At 39.5% G+C, this 11,486-nt stretch overlaps 1 protein-coding gene across 2 annotated transcripts; it reads right to left on the reverse strand.

Moving 5' to 3' along the window:
* Positions 1-368: 368 nt before the first annotated feature.
* Positions 369-5,388, reverse strand: LOC126617962 (O-fucosyltransferase 29-like). 2 transcript variants are annotated; one of them, XM_050286045.1, is made up of 9 exons: positions 4,703-5,387; positions 4,490-4,580; positions 4,320-4,396; positions 4,160-4,248; positions 3,823-4,012; positions 3,504-3,685; positions 2,823-2,925; positions 2,248-2,576; positions 369-1,193 (listed from the first exon to the last, which is right to left on the reverse strand). In XM_050286045.1, exons 1-9 carry the CDS (start codon positions 5,057-5,059, stop codon positions 812-814), a joined length of 1,800 nt encoding a protein of 599 aa, XP_050142002.1. In that variant the 5' UTR covers positions 5,060-5,387; the 3' UTR covers positions 369-811. The 2 variants fall into 2 exon arrangements, with proteins under 2 accessions (XP_050142002.1, XP_050142003.1); XM_050286046.1 differs by lacking the exons at positions 3,504-3,685; positions 3,823-4,012 and having other exon boundaries at positions 4,703-5,388.
* Positions 5,389-11,486: the final 6,098 nt, after the last annotated feature.

Genomic DNA, 11,486 nt, shown 5'->3' on the forward strand with positions numbered 1-11,486 from the left:
TCGATGACATGTTTACTGAAAAGTTGGAAGAAACTACGAACCAGTATGAGAATGAATGTCATAAGTGTATACGGGATAAACAAGCTCTCGTTATTCCATAAATGGTTTTTCAGGTATGCCATACTCTAAATCAACGTGAGACACGAACTTTCATTACTTGAAACTAAATGCACGATATGACATAAATGAGAATGATGGGAATTCCTGCGAGTTATCGTAACTTTATTTGCTGCCAAGGCACGTAAATAAAGTTAAAGACGCCGATCATAAACATTTGCTCAAGTTGCAACCGATTTTCACTATGTCGGGGAAAGTCCCGAGTCAAGTCACATGAACGGCAGTTGTTGATAAAAGAATAGATGAAGAAATGAAAGAAACTGGAGGATATTGAAGCTATAAATCAACATGTTTACACTCGTTACCGAAACTTGGAACCCAGAAAGTGGGGGAATAAAAGAGAAGAAAACATTCGGGGAACTTTGTTAATGCAACAGAGCCTGGCAGCGATGGGTTTCTGCCCCGGCTAGAGTTATTTACTAGCAAAACTAATTTATAAACAATTGCAGCTCAGTGAACCTCTCTCCTGTACATGGATTGAATACATTCATTCACGACGAAGATAGAACAGCAACCAGATATAACCTGTGTAATGGCGTCACCCCGTGCATGAAATTTGGGGCTGGCAAGATGAAAAAATTGCCATACAAAGTAAGCGGCAAAGTCACCACCATACCCGATTAATTTAGATGAGAGATCCGTCCAACCACCACCTAGTTGGTCTCCTTTCAGCCTGCTTCCTTTCTTCGTCCCTCTAGTCTGGGAAAACTTCATCCTTTTCGTCATCTCCTGAGGATAAACGCTCTTTTCCCATGTTCCTCTTGATTGATATTTGTAAAGCCTTCTCACCTGGTTTCTCTACATTATATGTACTTTTGGTTTTTCCTGCTGAGTGATGATCTCTGTCATTGCTCTTCTCATTATCTTTGAATGGTTTCTGGCAGATGCAAGCCTGTGGAAATTCATGGAATTCACCCCGACCAGGTTTCACCTCGTCAGGGTCACCCATGAATCCTTTTTGGCATGACTTTACTTTTTTTGAAAATGTTTCCCAATTCATCTGATGCCTAGCCATGAACAAAGCACTGAGCCTCTTAGCATTTGGCCTGATGGTCCTCTTGTGACCCATATACCTCCTATAAACGATGAAACAAAAAATGTAACACATGGTTAAGAAATCTCTCAAAACAAAAAGGATTAAATTAATAAGAAACAAAATAACAAGTAGAAATAGTTGCACAATTACAAATCTAATTTGACAATGACCATGATATCAAACTACACCAAAAATTTCTGAGATCTTTATGCTAGGGTTTCACTTGAAATAAATCTCTCCTCGTCACCGATGGATGTCAACGCAAGGCTATTCAGGTGGGAAGTCAACTAAACGAATATACACTAGACTACTAGACAATATCACATGTTTACTTGAGGACAGCAAGATCTTAATCTGTAAGATTTATTAACCATTTTAAGATGCAAACTTACTGCAGTTGGAATGATCACAGTTGAAAGTTTTTTAGTATACCAGTACTCAATTGAAGGATAGAAAATTATCAAATTTCCACAAATCTAGCCAAAGTCTAAATTTGGGGAACAAGTTACGGGAGCAATCAGTATCCCCAATGTCAAGTATACCTGTATTCAAAGGAGTTAAATCCCACAGAAACTAGTTTGAACTGGAAAGACAATGAATTTTCTAGCACAAGCAATCGGGAGTTACATAGACATCAAAATGCACAATGAAATATGGAACAAGTTGATGAGGGGAAGATAAGATGTTTTGCTGTCTGTCTAGTGCCTAGCAGAAATCCTCTTTTAAACATTTAGTAAAAGGAACAAAGGATAAGCAAACATAAGAAAGAAAAGAAAGGACAAAAATACTTGAAACTTCAAAACAAAATAACTTCATGTTAAAAAGGCAGTACATTTGTTAATTAGTTCTGTCAAATGCTACAGATGCTACAGCTTAGGCTTGCGCAAAATTTTCAATTGTAGTTGAACACTGTCATGCTTTGTTCAGTTTACCGTGATAGAGCAGTAATTACTGCACCAGCATTCTCCAAAATCAAATTTATACATAATTTACTGATCCCAAGTATCATTTTGGATATACATGAATATTTTTTTTTTTCATGCATTAGTTCAATCCCCAGAAAGGCTGATGTAATAGTGAAATAGATTTCTAACCTTCGACCTGCGAGAATTTTGGCCATATTCCCGTTATTATTAGTGACAAATACATCACTTTCGTCAGAGACAATGTAGTCAATTGCAGCAAGACGGGAGGAGAATGGAAGAAAAGGTTTCAGCTCCTCACTAGCAAGCATCTCCTTTGTGTAAAAATTTGGGAAGAGCTCTCTTAGAGGTCTCAAAGTCTCTTCCCCACCATATATTTCTCCAGAAGCAACGTAGAGATACGTGTCATTTGCAAAACCAAGTGCACGCAGCATCAAACCCACTTCATACGGAGTCAGTGGACATTTTCCTCGCTTTCGCTCTTCCTCGGCGCTTAAATCCTAAATGAATAATAAGAAAAATTACACCGGTATTCAAATTACAATGTGGAGCCAATTGTACCAACATCACCAGCATTGCACGCTATATAATGGCAATTACAATGCAATGTCACATGAGCTTCGTATAAATACAAAAAAACATATCTTGCTAAGAATTGACGCATAAGTCGTAAGAGAATATAATATCTATCATAATTCTCGTTGAGATTAATATGAATCAGAATTATAAAAGAACAGCAATCTCACAGGTAATGTCGCCCATCGTTTCCTTATTTCAGCAAACTCATCTCTCTCTTTATCACCCCCGCCATAATAACACCCAGAAAATGCTAGCATATCAGGTTCAAACCTGTCATTAATGAGTGTCATCCGAAATTCAAAAACAACAACAGAAATTCAATCATACGTATCATGAAAGGATAGCAGTTCTTTAAGAAGAAAACAACTGATTGTGAAGATTATATTGGTACAATATATGGATATAACCAAAAAGGGAAAATGACAAGAAAAGCTACAAAATTCTAAATGTGAAGACTCATAATTCTGGATAGTATACAAGGCGTATTCTAGTGTTTGTTTCTGCGCTTTGTTGCGCATTGGAAGGGTTTGACATGCATTCCCCATGACTGGTAAATGCAGATGACAATGACATGGTCTTTCCATGGGTATCACAAACCCACAAAAAAGAAATAAAGGTTTTGCACCCTGAAAGGAAGAGGTGGCTTTCCCATTCCCAATCTCCAGTTCAACTATATAGTACACTATGGTGGCGATTACTAGAATTCCATTCCGTGAAACAAGCACGACCTATGATCCTGCAGGCAGAGGTGGCCTTTACTCACACTGCTATCCTCCATGAACATTAGATTCAAGTTGAAATTTAAAAATATCAGCTCCCTTCTAAATTAATAGGCAATAGAGACAAACCTCAAGTGAACAGCAATGAAACGTTTTGCCATCTTTCGCATTCTCATAACAAGTTTCTGACCGAGTTCATGTATAGATTTTGTAAATTTAAGTGCATGATAATTAACACGGCAACGCAACTTTTGCAGCTCATCGTCAAGGTTACTTGAAAGTCTATAATCAAACTTCGTCAATTGCAAAACCTGCCAAATTGCGAAAGTATTAACTGCCATTCTGAAACAGACTACAGGGCTTTTACTAAGACAGGAGACAATGGATTTAGGATATCTTGTACACCACTGAATAAGATAACCATCAGATAATAGCAAAGGGGTCTTACACGTCTCCTCAAGAGTATAGGCAAAACTTGTTCAATATAATATTCAGGTTCAGATTTCCTTGGCACACGCATGGTATATGGAGGCTTTTCCATGCTCCGCATGACTTTCTCAGGAACTCTCCGGACAACCGTGACATCTTTTGCAAGATAAGACATGAACCAATCGACATCAAAAATGTGGATAAAGTCACTGCATACAACATTAGTGTATTTAATGGGATGATATTTCAAAAGCCAATTTTCTACCAACACTAGAATGATATTGTTTTAAAGAGAAACAGAAGGTAACACAGAAAAGTTAATTGACGGAGCTAAAACCTTGTTAGAACCACATTACCTGTCATCCTTCCAATAGGAATGATGATCCAGCTCGGGTACAACTAAGGTAGCATTAAGAATCCGGGCAACTACCACTGCATCTGTTATCTGATTGCAGGAAATAAGTTACTATTTTCAGCATTGACAGGTAACTCAAGTAAAACAACAATGTGACTTACTCCTGTTCTTTGTTGGTTCAACCCCCCACTTGTTGCAATCAGCAAATACCCGTTGGATGATCGCTCTTTCACAGCCGCTGAATTCGAAAGATAATTACTTCAAATTGAAAACACAAACATAACAATGGCAAATTGACAATGCAAACATGGAATATGGAAATCGAACTCACGAGCATAGCGAGGCCCTCTTTGACTGCACCCGTAGTAGAATTTCGAGTAGCTGGACTTCCAAACATCAATTGCCTCACGCCCATTTCCCTTCTGAAATTCAGAAACCCACCGTATTTTTCAACTAATTTGAATTAGCAATCAAAACTTTAAGTAAATAAATAAATTTAAAAAATTGAAAGATAAAACAGGAAAGAGGAGCAGCGGTGCCGTACCCGCTTTGTGTAGAATGAACTTAATGAAGTGTTCATGACCAAGCGCTGGGAGTACCACTCGAGATCAGATGCCACGTGACCGGTGAAGAGCGAAATCAGGCCCAGCCCAAACAGCATCAGCCCACACACCAGCGACCATGACCACGACATCACCGTCTGCTTCCTCTCCTTCTGCGACAGCGACGGCGTCATTTTGGTGGCGATGGCGATGGCGGGGGCCGGGGCGGGTGATCTCAAGCTCAGCACGTGCTTCTTCTCGCCGCCATTGTTGAAGCCGTTCTGGTGGTGCTGCTGTAACAGAGCCAGCTTCGATGCCGCCGGAGTCCAGCTGAACCGCCACGCCTTCACCACGCCCATCCAGAACAACCGCCCTCACTCTTCCAGCTTATTTACTGGAAATGCCATTCGCCCTCCAAATCATGCGTCTCCGCGATCGAATTGCGGAAGAGCGCGCGGCAGAGTGCTGTTCGGGGAGAGGAAGCTGGAAAAGGAGGAAGGGCAGGTGGTGCAAATAATGGGAATGCGGGGGGTTCGAAATCGAATACTGGAGAGTGCGGGGTTTCCGGCAACAGTCACTGTGCAGCTTTTGAGAGGTGTTGCAAGATACTGGAGATCTTTAGAGAGAGAAACAAGAAAAGAGGAGAGAGAGAGAGGGAGAGCGCGTGAAACTGCCTATGATGAAGGAAGCTTGTAATTTTCCCCTTTTTTATTTATTTTAGTCTATAGTTTATTTATTACTCAATAATATTTAACTGAGATTTGTCTTCCATTTTTGGAAATTATTAATAAGAAAATGTGCTATTTATTGCACCCTAATCTACTCATACGCTCCTTTTAAATTAGACTGCTTATCACTCTATTATCATTATGTATTAGAGGAGGCATAATTTACTAGGTCGAAACTCCGAACAAGATTTTAACGAGGCTACTTGTAACACATATCCTTTTAGTTGTATATTTTTTTCATCTTAATATTGTACATTTTGGAAGAAAAAGGCATACGTGGCATTCTCTAAAAATGGTTGACAAAAGTGTTATGTCTCCAAGTTTGTCATCCCAATAATGAACTGTTTATTTATTTTATGCATATAAATGATTAAAAGATCTTTAAATTAAATAATTTTTTGTGTATATGATTTTTAGATGAGGACAAAGAAAATGAACAATACTAATTATGATGTTTGGATAGTAAAAGTTTGTTAAGCTTAAGTGGGGGACAGGCAAGTCCCCTCATTTGAGAGGCACAATCATTATTCTTACATAATTTCATAAATTTAGTGTAGATTATATATTACTTCTCGAAGAAAGAGTATGTGTTTTGATGACTTTTTGTAGGAAAGAAAAGATGGTTGTTGCGGCCTTTACGGAATGGATCCTTGTCAGAGAATGACATTAACAAGGTGAACGGCAGGGAATAGGACCCTCTCCTGATTTGAAAGATCAATCAATCGTGTTCGTTTAACGTATATTGTGCGATTAGAAATTATTTTTTATTTTTAATTTAAAATTAAATATAAATAATACATGATTTCATGATGTACGATAAACGGACACGATTGATTGATCATCTGAAGCCCCACAAAGAGAATCCAGAAAAAATCCTTGTCGGAACGGCAAAGGCAATGGTAACTCCGTTTTGGATTACTGAAATGTAGAGTTAGGGTATTGGGTAAAATGGGAATACCATAATTAATACCTGCATTGAATGATGATGAATTTATGAGATCCATGTTGGGTTGTCATCAAATGAATTTTATGAATTGACCTAACACATAGGCCTATAATCAAAAGAAAAGGGTTTTTTTTTTTTTTTTTTAAAGTATCATTTGAATTCGTAAGCATGTGCGATAATACCACATAAAATTTTAATTTAATTTTTTACCACCTAGACTGTTTTAACTGATGAAATTTATCACTTACGTTAATTTTTACCACTTGAAGTCACTATGTATATTATAAGTACATATATGCATGACAATAAAAGTGGAACCCAGTAAGCTAAAGAAAATCACTTGCACTTAAGAATGAAGGGTTTACATTGTTTGTATCTTGAGATGTGGATATGCACTATCGTTTTTGCAATGATAAATGGAATGTGTAGAATTAACAAGAAAAAGAAGGGTCCTAGATTTTTCCTCCAGACACCAAAGTTGAGCCACACATATATACGCACCAATTGGTTTGAGTTTTTTTTTTTTTTTTAATATTTTTTTTTAACTTTTAGTGTGTTTAGACGACTAACTTTAGGATTTTTTATAATACATATGCACTATAAAAATATGGAGATATTTTGGGCACTCTTAAAAGTCATTCTACATTCTAAACATATAAAAATAAATAAGAAAGATAAAGAAAATACATCTAGGAGGAGTGCATAACGGCTTTTTTGGAGTGTCAATAACCCATCCTAAAAACTAGCGGACTAAAAACGACTATTGGTGTAACTTTTTACCAATAGTCTAAATTTTTTTGGTACTTTAAAATTCCTCCTCTAAACATAATATTAGGACATTGCATGGTCGGAAAATAATAGGAGAAGAAATTGATTCTTTTATCTAAGGGTAAATTACATAGTACTCTCTTAGGTTTGAGGTTTATTGTAACCCTATACAACTTTAAAACATTTCACTTTCATACCTCACGTACTATTTTATTTCAAAATAATACCTCCGTTAGATTTTTCATCCATTGTTCCTTTAAGAGCTGACGTGGCTGCCACATTTATGCCACATGACAAATTTTTTTATGCATTTAAAAAAGATTAATTAAAGAAAAGTAAAAATAAAAAATAAAAATAAAAAATCCCAGAAACCCATCCCTTCCCCTTCCCCGCAACCTAAACCCCCCATCCCACCTCTCCCGTAACCCCCCACCCCACCTTCTAAAATAGATTACCTAGCTTTCCCATCAATTTTCCCTCGTTTCCTCGGCAACCAAACAGTAAATAACTCCAAAAATTCAATGGATTCCAACACCAACTTTCCAGAATCCGAACCCAAGAACAAAAATGTAGAAAATTCAAATTTTTGCAAAAGATTAAAACTTAAAAAATCTGGACCCAATGCCAAACATCTCCCAATCAATTACCCCACCCCTTCCACCTTTTCCTTCACATTGAACTCCGTCTTCTCCTCCACGACGGTGGGGCCTCACCTTTTTGTCCACTCTCTTCACCTCTCCTCCCATCCAAAAACCCACCCCATCCCACCTCACCCCACCTCCCCCGCAACCCCCCACCCCACCCCCACCTCCCCAGCAACCCCAGCAACTACAACCCTACTTTTCCACTTTTAGCTCTCCAACCCATCGTCCCCAAAATCCTCCTCCAGCTTCTCCCTCCTCAAGTCCACCCTACACCGCTCCAAAGTAAGCACCTTTTTCCACAATCCCCTTTTCATAATTTCCTTAAAAAAAAGAAAAAAAAAGAAAAAAAAATCAACACAAACCTTCTTTTTCCACAAACCGCCACCAATTTCATCGCCCAAGAAGCCTAGAAACGCCAATTTCATCCGAGGATCTCAGTCTTCAACTTGGTGTCGTTTCGGGTTCAAGCCCGACCAAGATCGCCGATGTGTATTCACTCACGGGTTGGCCCGCAGCTCTAGGATCCGGGTCGATCCGACTCGGAGATCTATAAGCCGGAGAGGAGCAAGAGTTGTTAGTTGAACTGAAAATACTGGTTTCCGCCACCAGCGTGGCTGCCAAATTTGTGGGCTGGGGGGGTTGCGGGGGAATTGGAGAGTGGATTTGGTGGGGGGGAGGGAAAGGAGGAGGCGGCAGGTGTGGCGGGGAGGTGAAGAAGGAGTAGGAGAGAGAAGGGAATGGAGATGAAGTGAGTGGAGGAGAAGTGGGTCAGGGAAGATGGGTTTCAGGGTTTTTTTTAAATTTTTTTATTATACTTTTTTTTATTAATTATTTTTAAATTCATAAAAAAAAATTGCCACGTGGCACAAATGTGGCAGCCATATGGTATAAATGTGGCAGCCACGTCAGCTCTTAACGAAACAATGGATGGAAAATCTAACGGAGATATTATTTTGAAATCAAAATGGTAGTATGAAAGTGAAATGTTTTAAAGATGTTGTATGGGGTTGTAATAGATCTCAAACCTGATGAGGTACTATGTAATTTACCCTTTATCTAAAGTAGCAAATAAAAATGTCTTTTTGGTGAAAGGTGGGTTTTAACTTAGATGGGTTTTTAGATGATTATGATGACACTCTTCTACTAATTAAGAAACCAATCTCTTTGTTGATGCACTCGAGCGACTTTTCTTATTGGGCAAGTTAGTTTGTAACCTTCGCTAGATTGCTCCGGTCACTAGTGTGGATAAGTATGTAAACGGATAGAGACAGGGAAGCAAACACAAGATGTACGTGGTTCACCCAGATTGGCTACGTCCACGGAGTATAGGAGTTCTCATTAATTGTGAAGGGTTTACACAAGTACATAGGTTCAAGCTCTCCTTTAGTGAGTACTAGTGAATGATTTAGTACAAATGACATTAGGAAATATTGTGAGAGAATGATCTTTATTTATAGAAGAGCGTTTCTAGTTTCATTCTGACATTGACATGTGTCGTGTTGTGATTGGCTTCTGATGTTGACACATGTCGCGCTATGATTGGCTTCTGATGTCGACACGTGTCACGCTGTGATTGGCCTCCTGGTTGGAGGGAAACTCTTCTGGGTCTTTGACGGTATAACGTTGACTGGTGCTCAGTAGTTTCGGGATTGGTCAAGTATGGTACAAACAGTGCCCCCTTAAGTTCCCGAGTGAGGGAAGCTCCTCGGTTAGGGACTTGCAAGATCTAAGCCATTGAGTAATCACGAAACTTCTAAGTACCAAAGTGTGGTATCATTTTCACTTGCATTATCTGTCTCATATGTAGATGTGGCATCTTCTCTGGAAGTACTTTTCCTTCATCCAGGGGTGGTATCTTTAACCGATGAAGATGCACAAGGTAATGTATCAATTTCACTTGAAGCTTACTTGTAGTTTCAGGCTTGGTCAAGTGCGATACAAACCCTATAGTAGGAGTCCCCCAAGTCGCCGAGCTAGGAGATTTGCCGAATGAGGTAACAGACAAGGTAAGCAATCAGACTTCCAAGCAAGCAATCTGGATCGAAGGTTCGACTTCGGCTTCCGGTTGATTGTTCTCATTCTCCTTGTGTCGTAAACAGCAACAAGGATAAGGAGAAGCAAATGGAGAAGAGATGATATGAGATACTTTTGCTTTTGAAGAAGTAACTTTCCACAGGCTTATTCTTGAACTAGGCTGAAGGGTTTTCTGGTTTCCTCTAGAGTATAAGGCTGACTCAAGAATTTAAGGGTCAAAACAAGTCCATCAAATCTAGAGTACGTTCGACTCTGATGATATGGGATACTTTTGTTGTTGACAAAGTAGTGGATGTATCGGCACATGTTCTCTTACGCTTGTCTCCACATGGTTCCTTGTATCCTTCTCACTTGCCCTATCTATTCCTTAGGCAGATGTGGTATCTTCTTTGGAAGCATAAGATGTTGAAGATGAGTACTCGAGAGCAATGTCAGGTAAGTAATCAGGCAAGGGGTTCCTGACTGGAAGCTTGATTCCAAGTGCTGATTGATTGCTCTCTTTCTCCTTGTCTTGCGGGTAAGAACAAGGCCCAAGGAAAAGATAGGGAAAAAGCATGATATGGGATACTGTTGCTTTTAACCCTGATGATATGAGATACTCTTGCTCTGGTGTGGCTTGTTTGCAGAGGTATTATTAGGGGAAAAGAAGCTGAGTATTTCGAGAAACTCTACTGAGAGTGCCCTCTCGGATGTGAAGAAAAGTTGAGCATTTTTTTATTTGCAAGTCTGGCTGGCTGTGGAGAATGGAGGTCGACATATATAAGAGTCTCCCTAACAACAAGTAGTAGTGTTATTCCTTTACCTTTCTTGGTCATAGCAATGTAGTGGGAGCTGCAAGCTTCAAGTGTTTTAACTTTGTCAGAGCACTTTGAAAAAGTGGTCTGTGGTATTTGGAAAGCTGATGTTGCGTGTGAAGATTGCAGACAAGCTTTATCCAAGGAAATCTGGCTCTCGAAGTTCGGAGAGCGGTGCCTCTTCAGTTTTCGAACAAGCAATCCTGTTGGGGATCTGGCTCTCGAGATTCAGAGAACGGTGCCTCTTCGATTTTTGAGAAAGCAATCATGTTGGGAGTCTGACTCTTGAGATTCGGAGTGCAGTGTCTCTTCGATTTTTGAGAAAGTAATCATGTTGGGAGTCTGGCTCTCGAGATTTGGAGGGCGGTGCCTCTTCGATTTTTGAAAACGTAATCCTGTTGGGAGTCTGGCTCTTGAGATTCGGAGAGCGGTGCCTCTTCGATTTTTGAGCAAGCAATTTTGTTGGGAGTGTTTTCTTGAATGTGAGTAAATGTTGGACATTTTTGCCATTCTGCCTTGCCACGGAGCATGGAGGTTGACACACATTGGGACTTTCTAGTTATCAAGCAGTGGTGCTGTTCCTTTACCCTTACATGTAATAGTAGGGTAGCTGAACCTTCAAAATTTATGTGTCTAAACTTTGTCAGAGATCTTTGGCAAAGTTATCTGTGGTACCCGAGGAGTTGATGTTGCGTGTGGAGAGTTGTGCCTCTTCGGAATCCGGAGAGTGGTGCCTCTTCGATTTTTGAACCAACGGCCATGTTGCCCTTTCTTTTATAAGGGCACCAATTGTGTGCAAGAAGTACATGTAGAGAGTTATTGCTTGTATTTTTCCCTTACATCAGAGATTTATTGCACCTCATTTCTCCTTC

Source organism: Malus sylvestris, chromosome 4 (genome assembly GCF_916048215.2).
Source record: "Malus sylvestris chromosome 4, drMalSylv7.2, whole genome shotgun sequence".
Lineage (NCBI taxonomy): Eukaryota > Viridiplantae > Streptophyta > Magnoliopsida > Rosales > Rosaceae > Malus > Malus sylvestris.

What these genes read in the sequence shown, in the direction of transcription:
- LOC126617962 (XM_050286045.1), bottom strand. Translation starts at nt 5,059, where the DNA reads ATGGGCGTGGTGAAGGCGTGGCGGTTCAGCTGGACTCCGGCGGCATCG. An exon ending in TGAACCAACAAAGAACAGGA is followed by an intron (nt 4,249 to 4,319) that starts GTAAGTCACATT and finishes TCCTGCAATCAG; the next exon opens with ATAACAGATGCAGTGGTAGT. An exon ending in AAAATTCTCGCAGGTCGAAG is followed by an intron (nt 1,194 to 2,247) that starts GTTAGAAATCTA and finishes CATCGTTTATAG; the next exon opens with GAGGTATATGGGTCACAAGA.